The sequence below is a fragment of the Ovis canadensis genome, chromosome 14, assembly GCF_042477335.2.
Source record: "Ovis canadensis isolate MfBH-ARS-UI-01 breed Bighorn chromosome 14, ARS-UI_OviCan_v2, whole genome shotgun sequence".
In the NCBI taxonomy this organism is placed as follows: Eukaryota; Metazoa; Chordata; class Mammalia; order Artiodactyla; family Bovidae; genus Ovis; species Ovis canadensis.
Window position 1 is genome coordinate 77248016 of NC_091258.1, and position 15820 is coordinate 77263835.

A 15820-nucleotide genomic window follows, 5' to 3' on the forward strand; every position below is an offset into this window, starting at 1 on the left:
AACTCTAAGTTGGTTCTCTAAGTCTACAAGTCTGTTTCGGCCTGTAAATAAGTTCACCCCTGTAAAATGTTACTGACAAAGGGTTTTATTTTATTGGTTTTGTTTTATTTTAAACTGAAAAATTTGAAAAATCAACTGGCAAAAGTAGGGAGATCATGATAAGCTACCTAGTATGAGCGATTGATTCTAGCATCTCCCCAAGCAGTGACATAGTTACAATAGAGTTGGAATAGCCAGGAGATTATTAAGAGGGGGTGGGATTTTTGAAGACGATAGTATAATTCTTGGACTCCACTCCTCACCTCAGAGCTGCTGTGCTGCTTTGGAGGAGAAGGAGTGTCCATGAGGAACCCCTTTAACAAGAGATCTAGGTCCTCAGTTTGTAACACTCTGTGTGCTCAGAGGATGGGGACAGGTCAGGGCTCAGCATGGTCTTGGTTTATGTTGAATTCCTCATAGATAATGGGCTCGGCAGAGAGGTGCATGGGCCTCAGGGGAGCAGGAGTGGACCGACTCTTGGAGAGTGTCCTGAGGTCCAAGTGAGCGTATACCATGTCTTCTGCTGCAGAGTCCTGAGAGGAAAGAGGTGAGATGATGGACTGAGAGGTGATCTTCGAAGGCTGGGCCACTGGGCATTGGAGGGGCTCAGACTATGGCAAAGCTTTGGGCTGGGAGGACTCACCTCCCCGTTCACTGTTCTGTCTTTCATGGGCTCTCCTTCCATGATGGCAGCATCTGTGAATGGAAGAGAGTCAAGCCTCTTCAGGGTGGATGCAGCTATTGCAGACCTCCATAACTTTGATAGTTACATCAAAGTTAGAAAAAGGCAGGGATGTCCCCACGTTGCTGAGCCTGTCTTTTCCACTAAATGAAACCAAACAAAACATTCCATATACATTCCATTAAAAATTCCAAAACATTCCATTAAAAAATTTTGGACTGACTCAGGAACCTGTGCAAACCCACTGACACATCCTACGTCTTCTGTTGTGGACCAAGCTCATCTGCATATCAGCAGAGTCCCAAGATCATGTAGGACAGAAAAATGGATGGCTGTAGTTGAAGGGAAGAACAGGGCTTGGAATGTCCCTGGTGGCCCAGGGATTAAGAGTCAACCTTCCAGTTCAGGGAGCGTGGGTTCGATCCCTGGTGGGAGAACTGAGATCCCACATGCCTTGAAGCAACTATCCTTAATGCTGCAACTGTTGAGGCCATGAGCTCTGCAGCCTTGAACTGCACCCCAGCTCCACAATGAGGATTTCCCATGCTGCAGCCAAGACTTGATACCACCAAGAATAAATCAATACATATTTTCATAAAAAGAATAGGGTTCATTGGGTCTCTGGAAGATGTTCCAGCAGGGATTACAACAATGGAAATCAGTTTTTAACCCACAGGAAGTGAAAATGCCATTCTTTGCTACGAACCCACCTCTCCCTGGGTCAGATGATGCTGAGCTTGCCTCTTCAGACTTACGATTTGGGGTAGAACACCAGTGACAGACAAGAGCAGCGAGGAAGATGCTAGTAGAAGTGAAGGCTGTGGAGAGCCCAAGGACAATGTACCACGTGCTGGAGTGTTCCTGAGGAAGCCGTGTTTCTGCCAACAAGCAAAAGGAAGGTCTGGGTATTCCTTGCACCTGCTGTGCCCCTACACACTTGACTTATTGTATTCTTGTGTCAAACTGTCAGTATCTATCAACCTGATCAGTTATGGTCTCCACAACCCAGGAGGTACCAAAGCATCCAGGAAAGATGCTAGCAGTGGATAAAGTAAAGAGGCTGTGCAAAACTAGCAGATGTCTGAACCAAGGTCCCCCAGGCACTGATGCAGTTTTTCTCTGCTGCCCCGTATGACAGGCATGGTGTTTCTGGTTGAAACAGCACATTTCCCCCTCCATCCACATAGGCCTGGAATGGAATCCTGAAGAAGATATGACACTTATTTCTGCCCTCTGGATGCTTAGTTCACAAAACACTAACAGAGGAATAATGCATATTGAAGGTGCTCCCTAAAATCCTCCGCCTGCCCCGCCTGCTTCCCCAGAGATCCTGGGGGAGGGAGGGTGAGCATCTCCCTTAAGCATGGGGTTAGGTCACTCTGACCCCCTTTGCTTAATTTAGAAATTCCCAGTCACAGAGCATGACAAGCTCAATGCCCACCCTGGTTCTAGGCAGTCGACGGTCGCAAATGCTGTAATGACAGGGACATTGAGGAGTCCAAAGCCACAAAGCTGGGAGGTGGCAGAGCCAACACTCACACAGGCATCCTCTGTCTTCTCAGAAATTTGCTGAGATAGGAGAACGTCTTGCTTACCTTCTGTGGTGTGTGGATCCATAGTTGATGGGCAAGTGCTTGTAGTGGATCCTAAGGGAAAAAAGTCATAAGGGGTGAACAAGAACCTTCCTCAGACTCACTGAATGAGGACTGTGTCATCCCTCAGAGCACTGATGGGTGGAGGGGAGGGCTTCTGGTCCCTCCCCGTGAAAGCACTGAGTAGACCCTCCATCCTGGAGAAGGGATGGTGGAAGGAGGCGGGAAGGATATGCCTGGTGGTGAAAGACAGCTGTAAGCTAGAGACATCCTCTCTGCTCCAGGAACGAGTGTCTGTGCTCCTTAATTGGGAATCACCTGTATGTCAGAGGTGCTTCTGGGAGAACATTAAGAGCAAGGGGCCAAGGCAATCTCTGATCTTCCGAAATCAGCCCAGCCTCTCCTCCTCCTGGCTCTAACCTGACCCTATTCTTTATTTGCCTGGATAGACAGGACTCTGCTGTGAAGCATCCATACAGGAGGTGGAAGAGGGCTGAGATGCCATCTGCCATCTCTCTTCTCTGGTTCTCTGGTTCTGGTCTCATTGCCTCCATTTCTCCAGGAACGCTATGGTTCCCCTGACACCAACACAGAGCCCTTGAGATAGAGCTCATGATACAGTAAGATGTTATGCAAACACCCAAATGGACTATTTGCCCAGTGCAGTCTCTTCTACTATAATGTAAACCACGGGACTCTTCATCAGTTCTCAATGCAAGAGTGCTGGAGTGGGTTGCCATTTCTTCCTCCAGGAGACCACCTTTAGTCAGGAATCTTCACTATGATGCGTCAGGGTTGGGTCGCCCTACACGACTGGCTCAGCTTTACTGAGGTATGAAGGTCCCTTCATCACTACAAGGCTGTGATCCATGAGGAGGAGATCGTGAAGGTCAGAGGAGTCTATTGCGCTGCAGTCCATCGGGTTGCAAAGAGCTGGAAACAGCGTAGCAACTGATCAGGAACAACAAAGCACGGGCCAGGAAGAGGTTCCTCACCTGTGACAGACAGGAACAGTGGGTCGCTGGAGTCTGACCAAGAGTAGGGAGAGTGAGAGAAGGAGCCGTAGCACCTGTAGACCCCGCTGTGGGCTGGGGTCCCAGGACCCAGAGGGAACTCTGCCTGGAGTGCTCCGCGGGGGCCCCACACTCCAGCCTGTGAGCGCCCAAGGTTCCCGCGCTCGCTGAGCAGATGGAACTGGTCAAAGGCGCTCTCGGAGCTGCAGACCAAGGTCATGTTCTCCCCTGACCTCACCACAGGGCCCCCCTGGGCTGAGAGAGAGGGTTTCCTGGACCGACCTGCAAGGAAGAGACCTTGATCTCAGAGCACAAAGTAAGTCTAGTCCTAAATAGAGGACTAAAGCCGGAAGTGTGCAACAAGAGAGGCACTGCAGTGAGAAGGCCGCCCACCGCCAGGAGAGAAAGCCCCACAGTAGGGACACCCGGCACAGGGAAAAATCAGAAATAACTGTAAAAATGGAGTGTCACTTAAAATCCTTTGACACAAATTAATAATTTTTTAAATGGATTGTCATTTAATGTCCATTTTAAAAGAAAGAGTATATGTATCTATATGAATAACTGAACCACTCTGTTGTACAACAGGAATTAACAACATCTGAAATCAACTAGACTTCAACAAACATAAATAAAAAATAAATTAAAAAAATTAAACATGTGAGATTCTCTTGAAATAAGTGGAACTTCCTAACTACTGCTGGGACTATCAGAAAACATGGCATTGATCCAGGAGAAGAGATTATGAAGTAGAAATTGCCAGAATCTCATTTGATCTTTGACCATCTCATTCTTGAGAGCATGTTCAGGGCTGCCATGCCCACCCCCAGGGGCTGGAAGGGACTCCTCAGTGGGAGGGTTGGAGGGACCACTCGCCCCTTTTTGTGCAGAAGGACTCGTTAAAACAAGAGCCTGAGCAAATCCAGGGTGTCAACCTCCATCTCGATCAACCAGGGGCTGGACTGTAGGGCGTCTGGTACCACATGTGCTGCTGACAGAGGAAGAGAGCTCTGACATGAAAGCGGGAAACCAACCACTTAAGCAACCATCACTGGCTTCCTGAGCAGGGAATTTCCCGTATCCCTGCTCTGGTACATTTTTCTCCGTGGGTCGTCATTTCACATTCTCGCTCCTTCCCTCTGTCACCGGCTGTGTCTTCCCCTTAGCACACGGCAGGGACTCTGTTCTTTCTCCCTTCCATGTTCACACCTCCTCTCTCTGCTTTGTTCCCTCTCTCGAGTTTGTCAGTGTCTCTGCACGCCTGTCATTCTCTCTCAGTATTGATGCTGGACTGGACACCAGACTGTGACAGAGAGAGCTGAAGGGACTAGTCTGACCACACTCACCTGTGATGATGATGTCCATGGGGTCGCTGGGGGCTGACCACACATAGGGGGAGTGGCTGAGAGAGCCGTAGCATCTGTAGGTGCCTGCACTCGCCAAAGTCATGGGGCCAATGATGAAGTCAGCTGGGGCATGCCCACCAGTGAGCATCTCTCCACATCTTTGGAACTGCCCCGTGCTGCTTGTTTTGTGCAGGATAAATTTGTCAAGCAGCATCGATGAGTGACAGCGGAGGGTCATATTCTGTCCCTCACGCACGAGGGGGCCTGGGTGGGCTGAGATGGAAGGTTTTGGGAACACACCTAGGAGCAAAGAGCTTGTGAGCTTCAGTGAATCACCCCATGTCAGCAATTCCCCTGACATCTGAAGGTGTGAAAAACCTCCCCATGAAGCAGCAAAGCCAACTGCCCTTCCTGTCTGTTCTGTTGCATTTTTTTTGGCCTTGTTCTTGGGCTCTGGCTCATTCTTTTCTGTTTCTCTTCGCTCAAGACCTCCAGCCTCCTCTGTGTTTATTCTAAGCTCTTTAGCTGTTGGATCTGCTCTCAGCTTCAGGCATGCATACTCAGTCCCTTCAGTCGGGTCTCACTCTGTGGGGCCCCATGGACTGTAGCCCGCCATGCTCCTCTGTCCATGGGATTCTCCAGCTGAGAATCCTGGAGTGGGTTGCAGTGCTCTTAACTTCACCCCATCCCTACTATGCGTGGTGGGGGGCTGGGGTGGGTCTGCTTCTCTGTTAGAATACATACCAGGCATAATACAAACCCTGTCTCCCTTCACACTCGTCTTGAAAATGTGGGTGATGATTGGCAGCAGGTTGCGAAGCAGATGGAGAAAAAAGTGAACACTTCCCCACCTGTGATCCCCACTTCATGCATTTGGAGACATTCCTGGGCTGATTTGGTCTTAACTGGGACCCCAGCTCCTATATATGGGATTACAGCTCCCTACTGGCTGGCAGGAAACACCCACAGAAATGGGTACCCAGCACAGGGAAAAATTCAAAAATAACTTTAAATATCGGGTGTCATTTAAAATCCAATTAAAAAATAATTTTTTAAATGGAGTGTCATTTAACATCATTATTTTAAATCTGCCTCCACAACTGAGATTTTTAAAAAAAATTTTAATATAAATTCATTTTTTTAATTAGGGGCTAATTACCTTACAATATTGTATTGGTTTTGCCATACATCAACATGAACCTGCCATGGGTGTACACGTGTTCCCTATCCTGAAGCTCCTCCCACTTCCCTCCCCATACCATTCCTCTGGACATCCCAGTGCACCAGCCCCGAGCATCCTGTATCATGAATTCAACCTGGACCGGGGATTTGTTTCACATATGATATTATACATGTTTCAATGCCATTCTCTCAAATCATCCCACCCTCACCCTCTCCCACAGAGTTCAAAAGACTGTTCTATACATCTGGGTCTCTTTTGCTGTCTCACATACAGGGTTATCATTACCATCTTTCTAAATTCCTTTTATATGCATTAGTATACTGTATTGGTGTTTTTCTTTCTGGCTTACTTCACTCTGTATAATAGGTTCCAGTTTCATCCATCTCATTAGCACTGACTCAAATGTATTCTTTTTAATATCTGAGTAATACTCCATTCTGTATATGTACCACAGCTTTCTTATCCATTCATCTGCTGATGGACATCTAGGTTGCTTCCATGTTCTGGCTATAATAAACAGTGCTGCGATGAACATTGGGGTACACGTGTCTCTTTCAATTTTGGTTTCCTCGGTATGTATGCCCAGCAGTGGGATTGCTAGGTCATAAGGCAGTTCTATTTCCAGTTTTTAAAGGAATCTCCACCCTGTTCTCCCTAAAGTCAGGAACAAGACAAGGGTGCCCACTTTTAGCACTACTATTCAACATAGTTTTGGAATTTTTGACCACAGCAATCAGAACAGAAAGAGAAATAAAAGAATCCACATTGGGAAAGAAGAAAAACTCTCACTGTTTGCAGATGACATGATCCTCTACATAGAAAACCCTAAAAACTCCACCAGAAAATTACTAGAGCCAATCAAGGAATATAGTAAAGTTGCAGGATATAGAGTCAACACACAGAAATCCCTTGCATTCCTGTACACTAATAATGAGAAAATAGAGAAATTAAGGAAACAATTCCATTCACCATTGTAATGAAAATAATAAAATACTTAGGAATATATCTACCAAAAGAAACAAAAGACCTATGTATAGAAAACTATAAAAGACTGGTGAAAAAAATCAAAGAGGACAGAAATATATGGAGAAATATACTGTGTTCATTGGTCAGAAGAATCAATGTAGTGAAAATGAGTATACTACCCAAAGTAATCTATAGATTCAATGCAATTCCTATCGAGCTATCAAGGGTATTTTTCACAGAGCTAGAAGAAATAGTTTTACAATTTGTATGGAAATACAAAAAACCTCGAATAGCCAAAGCAATCTTGAGAAAGAAGATTGGAACTGGAGGAATCAACCTGCCTGACTTCAGGCTCTACTACAAAGCCACAGTCATCAAGACAGTATGGTACTGGCACAAAGACAGACATATAGATCAATGGAACAAAATACAAAGCCCAGAGATAAATCCACACATTTATGCACACCTTATCTTTGACAAAGGAGGCAAGAATATACAATGGAGAAAAGACAATGTCTTTAACAAGTGGTGCTGGGAAAACTGGTCAACCACTTGTAAAAGAATGAAACTAGAACACTTTCTAACACCATTCACAAAAATAAACTCAAAATGGATTAAGATCTAAAGGTAAGACCAGAAACTATAAAACTCTTAGAGGAGAACATAGGCAAAACACTCTCTGACATAATCACAGCAGGATCCTCTATGACCGTCTCCCAGAATATTGGGGAACATAGGCAAAACACTCTCCGACATAAATCACAGCAGGATTCTCTGACTCACCTCCCAGAATATTGGAAATAAAAGCAAAAATAAACAAATGGGACCTAATTAAAATTAAAAGTTTCTGCACAACAAAGGAAACTGTAAGCAAGGTGAAAAGACAGCCTTCGGAATGGGAGAAAATAATAGCAAATGAAGCAACTGACAAAGAATTAATCTCAAAAATGTACAAGCAACTCCTGCAGCTCAATTCCAGAAAAATAAACGACCCAATCAAAAAATGGGCCAAAGAACTAAACAGACATTTCTCAAAGAAGACATACAGATGGCTAGCAACCACATGAAAAGATGCTCAACATCGCTTATTCTCAGAGAAGTGTAAATCAAAACCACAATGAGGAACCATTTCATGCAGTCAGAATGGCTGCTATCCAAAAGTCTACAGGCAATAATGCTGGAGAGGGTGTGGAGAAAAGGGAACCCTCTTACACTGTTGGTGGGAATGCGAACTAGTGATATCCTTTTTTAAAAAAAACCCAATACAATATTTAAAGTAATTAGCCAAAATAAATAAATTCAAATTAAAAAAAGAATATATGTATATGAGTAGCTGAACCATTCTGTTGTACAACAGGAATCAACAACATCTTAAATCAACCGAACTTCAACAAAAATCAATAAGATTAAATATATTTAAAATATCAACCAGATTGGGCTGCTCTTGAAAAACGTAACATACTAATTACTGTTGGGACCATCAGAAAACATGGTATTGACCCAGAAGCAGACATTACAGAGTGGAAATTGCGAGAATCTCACAATGAGATTCTCACAATGAGGTGGATCTTTGACCACCTCATTCTTGAGGGAGTGTTCAGTGCTGCCCTGTCTGACCCCAGGGGCTGGACGTGACTCCTTAGTGGGAGGGTTGGAGGGACCACTCCCCACTCTTTGTGCAGAAGGATGCATTAAACCACAAGGTTGAGCAACTTCAGGGTGTCAACCTCCATGTAGATCACCTAGGGGCCAGACTGCAGGTGGACCGGTACCACAGTGTGCTGCTGACAGAGGAAGGGAGCTCTGACAAGAAAGCAGGAAACCAACCCCTTAACCAGCCATCAGTGGCTGCCTGAGCAGGGAACTGCCCACGTCCCTGCTCTGGTACATTTTTCTCCGTTGGTCGTTCTTTCACTTTCTCGCTCCTTCCCTCTGTCACTGGCTGTGTCTTCCCCTTAGCACACGGCAGGGACTCTGTTCTCTTTTCCCTTCTGCTTTCACACCTCCTCTCTCTCTGGTTTGTTCCCTCTCCCGAGTTTGTGAGTGTCTCTGCACGCCTGTCATTCTCTCCCGGTACTGATGCTGGACTGGACACCAGACCTTCTGTGACACAGAGAGCAGAAGGCACTGGTCTGGCCACACTCACCTGAGATGATGATGTCCACGGGGTCGCTGGGAGCTGACCACACATAGGGGGAGTGGCTGAAAGAGCCATAGCATCTGTAGGTGCCCGCACTCGCCAAAGTCATGGGGCCAATGGAGAAGTCCGCTGGGGCCTGCCCACCAGTGAGCATCTGTCCACATCTCTGGAAATTCCATGAGCTATTTTCTTGGTGCAGGATAAACTTGTCAAACCACAACAGTGACTGACAGCGGAGGGTCACATTCTCTCCCGCAAGCATGAGGGGGCTGGGGTGGGCTGAGATGGAGGGTTTTGTGAACACACCTAGGAGCAAAGAGCTTGTGAGCTTCAGTGAGTCACCCCACCTCAGCGCTTCCCCTGACATCTGAAGGTGTGAAAAGTGTCCCTGTGAACCATCAAAGCCAGTTAACCTTCCTGTCTGTTCTGTTGCATTTTCTTTAGCCTTGTGTTCGGGCTCTGGCTCATGCTTTTCTGTTTCTCTTTGCTCAAGACCTCCAGCCTCCTCTGTGTTTATTCTAAGCTCTTTAGCTGTTGGATCTGCTCTCAGCTTCAGGCATGCATACTCAGACACTTCAGGCCTGTCCAACTCTGCAAACCCATGAACCATAGCCTGCCAGGCTCCTCTGCCCATAGGATTCTCCAGGCAAGAATACTGGAGTGGGTTGCCATGCTCTCAGCTTCATCCTGTCCCTAATATGTGTGGTGGGGAGCTGGGTGGTTTTGACGATGCATTCCCTGCCTCCATTCACACTTATCTAGAATGTGGGTGATGACTGGCAGGAGATTGGAAAGGAGGTGGAGAGAAAAGGGAATATTTCCCCATATATGACCCTCACATCATGCCTCTGGAGACATTCCTGGGACTCCTCCCTGGGGCTCCAGCTCCTTCATATGGGATTACAGCTCCCTCCTGGGTGGCAGGTGCTGGATCATAGTCGTTCCCAATCCTCCCTGCTGACAGGTAGCAGCAGCATCCTGTCTAACTAATGACTAGGGAGGCTCATCCTTCCTTTGCCAGAGCACCCCATCTATTCAACACCCTGACTTTAAACTCTCAGAGTGGGTTCTCCTTCCTGGTTCATGCCTGGCTGGATATCCTGAGTAAATCTTGGACCACATAAGGAACTTAGACCTAGGATGGGATTGCCTGCATAGACGGCTGTCCCAGGCTGGGCTGGACCCCTCCTACCTGTGACCACAATCTGCAGGGGGTCACTGTGTCTGGACAATGCAGGGAGAGACCTGGCAAATCCAGAACATGTGTAGGACCCGGCATGTTCTCTGGTCACCGGGCCAAGGGTGAAGTTGTTGAAATGATTTCCATGGAGCTCGTGCATTCTGGCCCCATCTGTTTTGAACAGTCTGAATCTCTTAAGTGGAGAACGGACGTGACACTGAAGAGTCACAGTCTGTCCTAAGGAAACCATGGTGCTTGGCCAGGCTGACAAAGAGGGCTTGTCATATTCACCTAGGAGAGAAGGAGTCACAGGTTTTGAGAGGAAAATAGGAATGGTCCCCTCTCCCCACGGGTCTTGTTGCAGTGCTTCCCCTTCAATTCTTCCAAGGCACCAACCCTAAAGTGCATCACCCTGATACTCAAGGACACCTGGGGCTTGGGGACAGACAGAGACACAGTCAACCCAGGATAGACATCACAGATATTCTAAGAATATGATTCTAAGCAGTGATTCTTATCAGGAGAAGAATAACTCCTTGGGTTGACAAAATGTTGAAAACTCTATCAAAACACAAAACACTGGGGAGTCCTGGGTGGTTCGGTGGTTAGGACTCAGCACTTTCTCTGCCAGGGGCCTGAGTAGAATCCCTAATCATGGAACTGAGATCCTACATGCTGTACGATGCAGGCAAAGAAACACCACAAAAAACTGATTCATGGAAAAGAAGTGAGAGGGCTTTCCTGTTGGATTTGTTGTAGCTCACACGGTAAAGAAACTTCCTGTAATGCAGAAGAGCAGGGTTCAGTCCCCAGGTAGGGAAGATCACCTGGAGAGGAAATGGCAACACTGTCCAGTATTCTTGCCTGAAGAATCCCATGGACAGAGGAGCCTGGTGAGCTACAGTTCGGGGGTATCAAAGATTCAGACATGAGTGAGCAACTAACAGTAACAGAGGTAACAAGTGAAAAAGCCACTTGACTGAAAAGAAGGAAATAAAGCTTGAACCTGGCTCCTTTGTTCGCTAACCTGGATCAAATGTGTGACAAGGTCCAGGTGGCCCTGCCTGAGGAGCAGACCCTTCCTTGGGCTCAGGTCCAATAGGCTTCCTGCAGATCCTGCTGTTAAGGGCCAGCTGGAGATGCCATGAGCCAGCTTGTAGGGGAGGGTCTGTGGGCTGCACCCTCTTGCTCCCCTCTTATGATAGAAATGGCACTCACTGGGCCTAGCTCCCAGCTCCCAGACTTCATACTGTGCCTTCAGTTCCAGAGTTCAGAGCTGGGCTAAAATCTGGGGAGAGTGAAGATGAGTATCAAGGCCAATAGGAGGACCTGGGATCCACAGAGCATGCGCCTCACTGTACTGACACAGGTCTCACCCTGGCCCCCAGTGTCATCTGCATCAGCCCCAACTGCTCTGTTCAACAGAGAAATAAGGGATGGGGAGGACTCACCCACAGCTGCCCAGGTCCTCAGACTCACACAGAATCCTAGAAGGAAAAACACGTCAGAGATGGCTTGTCCCAATGGACCCCACTCTCGTTGCACCCTCATGCAGGGAACCTGGTCAGTGGTGTGAAGACCTCCTAATTTCCACCACAACCCTCTCCAACCGTGTCTTTTCGGACTCACCGAGACTCAGGAGGCTGAGGAGTGTGGGGCACATGGCTCTGCTTCTGTGAGACAGGAGGCAGAACTGAGCAAAGCTGACAGAGTCAGCTGACCTGAGCCGCATTACGGAGCATCCCTCATGACCCAATCATCCCTTTTTGTTTACCTCAACACCGTAAACCTAAGAGGATTCGAACAGATCTTGCTGCCTTTAGGAAGTAGTAACTCTGCTTCAGTATATACCATGCAGCATGCTTTTCCCAAGCTCATGATAAATCTCATTCACCTTAACTCTTCACAGAAGAGAAACCACATGTTCCCACCTGGTATGTCAGGCTCAGTGCAGGTTGCCAATTAAAGATTCATTAATAGAGGCTTTTATTCTGCATTCTTATGAGAGGACCAGACATGCATATTATGACTCTTTGAAAATATGAAAAAATTATGCATTGTAATATATGTGATTAAGGAGCTAACTGTGTTAATTTCAGGTGTACAGCAAAGTGACTCAGTTACACATATACATGCATCTGCTGCTTTTCAAATTCTTTTCCCACTTAGGTAGTTATAGAATATTAGGTAGAATTCTGTTTTATACACTAGGTCCTTGTGGTCATGCATTCTTAATATAGCCTTGTGTATATGTCAGTACCAAACTTACAATATAACCTCCCCCTGACATTTCCCTCCTGGTAACCGTAAGTTCATTCTCTGTGACTCTGTATTGTAAATAAGTTCATTTTCTTCAATGTCACAAATAAGCAATATCATGTGATATTTGTCTTTCTCTGACTCTTCTTCTTCTGAAATTATTTCATGACTGTGAGTGGAAACTTTGCAGACACAACACTCTCTGTCTCTCTCTCTTTCTCCCTTTCCAATCCAAGGACCACACATGTACACAGAGATAATGTGTGTAAAGGTGACTGTGGTGTTTTTTTGGGAGGGGGATTTGTTCTGCCTGAAAAAGTGGACCACCTTGCTTCCTAGATACTCTACTGCTGCTGCTGCTAAGTGGCTTCAGTTGTGTCCGACTCTGTGCAACCCAATAGACGGCAGCCCAGCAGGCTCCCCCATCCCTGGGATTCTCAGATGAACACAAAATATGTCAAGTAGAGACTTCCCAGCTCCAGAATGCTTGAGTGAGGGGCGTGTCCGCAACAATCAACTCCAAACTGGGACAAAATAGCCCAGCTGTTTCAGGAGGTCAAAGGCAGACACATACCCAGTTCAGCTGTTGTTCATAGACAGGAATGAACCTCAGTAAGGGCTGTAATTCCACACCATTGTGCTGGGGGTGGGGGTCATTAACATTAGTCATGCTCCCTAAGTTATAAATCTGGTCTCCTCTTGAACATTAAGTATGTAATGGAGTAACAGGACAGCCACCCGTCTTAAAATGTCCTTTTATTTACTTAATATCATGTTTCAGAATTGATCTGTATTGCTATTTCAGTTCGTGCATTTTTACTGCCATATAATGTTTCATTGCAGATATTTAAACCACAAATTTTTTTTAATATTTATTTTTACTTTATTTTACTTTACAATACTGTGTTGGTTTCGCCATAGATTGACATGAATCCACCACGGGTGTACATGCGATCCCACACATGAACCCCCCTCATACCTCCCTCCCCACAACATCCCTCTGGGTCATCCCCATGCACCAGCCCCAAGCATGCTGTATCCTGCATCAGATATAGATTGGTGATTCGATTCTTACATGATAGTATACATGTTTCAATGCCATTCTCTCAAATCCTCCAACCCTCTCCCTCTCCCTCTGAGTCCCAAAGTCCGCTATACACATCTGGTTCTTTTGTGCTGTCTTGCATACAGGGTCATCACTGCCATCTTTCTAAATTCCATATATATGTGTTAGTATACTGTATTGATGTTTTTCTTTCCGGCTTACTTCACTCTGCATAATCAGCTCCAGTTTCATCCATCTCAACAGAACTGATTCAAATGTATTCTTTTTAAAGGCTGAGTAATACTCCATTGTGTATATGTACCACAAATTTTTAAAAATTAAAAACATTATTGAGGTATAGCTCATTTATGCTGTACAGCACACTGATTCCGCTCGACATGTATATTCTTTTCCATTATGATTTATGGCAAGATACTGAATAGAATTCCCTGTGCCATACTGTAGGACCTCATTCTTTATCCATTCTAGGTATAAATAGATTTCATCTGCTCATCCCAAACCTCCAGACATCCCTCCTTGGCAAACACAAGCGTGTTCTGTATGTTTGTGAGTCTCTTCCTGTTTCATTGATCTGTTCCTTTTAGATTCCACATACGGGTGATATCACATGAAAATTGTCCTTCTCTTTCTGTCTCCTTCCATTAATATGTTAATCTCCAGGTCCACCCATGCTGCTGCAAATGGCATGATTTCATGTTTTAAATGTCTGAGTGGTGTTCATTCTCTGTGCGTATAAGCATATACATCTTCTTTATCCATTCATCTCTCGATGGACAATTAGGCTGTTCCCATGTCTTGGCTATTGTAAGTTTTGCTGCTATGAACATAGCGGTGCATCAATCATTTCAAGGTAAATTATTTTTCCAGGTATATGCTCAGGATTGGAATTGTTAGATCATATGGAAACTCTGTTTTTACTTATTTTGAGGAACTGCCCTGCTGTTTTCCACAGTGGCTGCACCAGCTTGTGTGCCCCTAACAGTGTAAGAGGGTTTCCCTCTTCTCCACGCCCTCTCCAGCATGTTATTTATCAACTGTCTAATGATGGCCATTCGGATCGGTCTGAGGTGGTACCTCCTTGCAGTGTTGATTTGCCTTTTTCTACTAAGTAGCAATGCCGAGCATCTTTTCATAAGCCTGTTGGCCATCTGCATATCTTGTTTTAAACCACAGATATCAGCTGTGAGACTGACGTCTATGGATTTTGTCTAAAATGAATGACACCTCTGCTAAAGACTCATGAATGTGCTCTGAGTCCAACCTCACATTGTCTGTCAAGGGACAGAGTGATGAGGTCTTCAGGAAAGGAATAGTGACTTTATTTGGAAAGCCAGCAGATCAACGAGATAGAGAACTTTTGCCCCAAAGAATCATCTTATTTGAGTTAGATGGGCTTTTAGGGGAGTGAGAGGGATAGTCAGTGTTTGCTGAATGTAAAATAACCCTAGCCCATGGGGAAGAAAATTCCAAGGAGAAGAGAGAACAATACAGATTAAATACCCATGTGTGAACTCACACTTTCACACTTACACCCACACACTAAAAGAGGAGGGGGTGTGGCTGGTTGTTGCAGTGTTTTAATTAACCGTTAATGTCTGTGCTGGCTCTTCCTCGCTCTGCACAGGCTTTCTCTAGGTGTGGGAAGGCGGCTGCTCTTTGCTGTGGAGCAGGGTCTCTCATCGCCGTGGCTTCTCTTGTTGTGGAGCACCCGCTCTAGGCACATGAGCTTGTGGCCCACGGGCTTAACTGCCCCGAGGCACGTGGAATCTTCCCATTCCCGGGATAGGGCCCATGTCCCCCACATGGGCAGGCAGATTCCCAATGACTGGACCAACAGGTAAGTCCTGTAGCAAGCTTTATTCCCCTTAATTTACTTATTTTTAATTTGAGGACAATTTCAGTACTCTGATGGCTTCTGCCACACATCAACATGGACCAGCCATAGCTATACTTACATCCCCTCCACTTGGAAATCCTTTAATTCTGCAATCCTTTGTTCTTGAAGCTGTCCATGCAGGCCTGTTCATAATGTCCCTTTAAGCCCCTGACAAGACAAAAGGTTCTGTCTGTTCTGCCACTTTTTATCTCTCTACGAATGGGAAAGTGTTATACCTTTCAATTCAGAGCTTGGAGAATAGTTTAGTCCCTCAGTCGTGTCTGACTCTTTGTGATCCCATGGGGACCTGCCAGGCTCCTCTGTCCATGGGGCTTCTCCAGGCAAGAATGCTGGGGTGGGTTGCGATTTCCTTCTCCACGAGATCTTCCCAACTGAGGGATTGACTCAGGTCTCCTGCGTTGCAGGCAGATTCTTTATCCTCTGAGTCACCAGGAATGCCCACCAGTAACATAATGCA

At 46.0% G+C, this 15820-nt stretch overlaps 1 protein-coding gene across 7 annotated transcripts in view; it reads right to left on the bottom strand.

Moving 5' to 3' along the window:
• Positions 1-11817, bottom strand: part of LOC138419301 (putative killer cell immunoglobulin-like receptor like protein KIR3DP1) — a 38582-nt gene extending 26765 nt beyond the window's left edge. The window contains exons 1-10 of one of the 7 annotated variants that reach the window (XM_069552006.1): positions 11771-11817; positions 11593-11628; positions 10154-10432; positions 8968-9267; positions 4673-4972; positions 3309-3608; positions 2317-2367; positions 1432-1599; positions 683-735; positions 84-572 (exon numbers count right to left, since the gene is read on the bottom strand). In XM_069552006.1, the coding sequence (XP_069408107.1) occupies positions 417-572; positions 683-735; positions 1432-1599; positions 2317-2367; positions 3309-3608; positions 4673-4972; positions 8968-9267; positions 10154-10432; positions 11593-11628; positions 11771-11804 (1677 nt within the window). In that variant the 5' untranslated portion in view covers positions 11805-11817 and the 3' untranslated portion in view covers positions 84-416. Of the gene's footprint in view, positions 1-83; positions 573-682; positions 736-1431; positions 1600-2316; positions 2368-3308; positions 3609-4672; positions 4973-8967; positions 9353-10153; positions 10433-11592; positions 11629-11770 lie in introns of those variants that run through there. The other 6 variants (XM_069552008.1, XM_069552007.1, XM_069552014.1 and 3 more) reach the window with 6 other exon arrangements.
• Positions 11818-15820: the final 4003 nt, after the last annotated feature.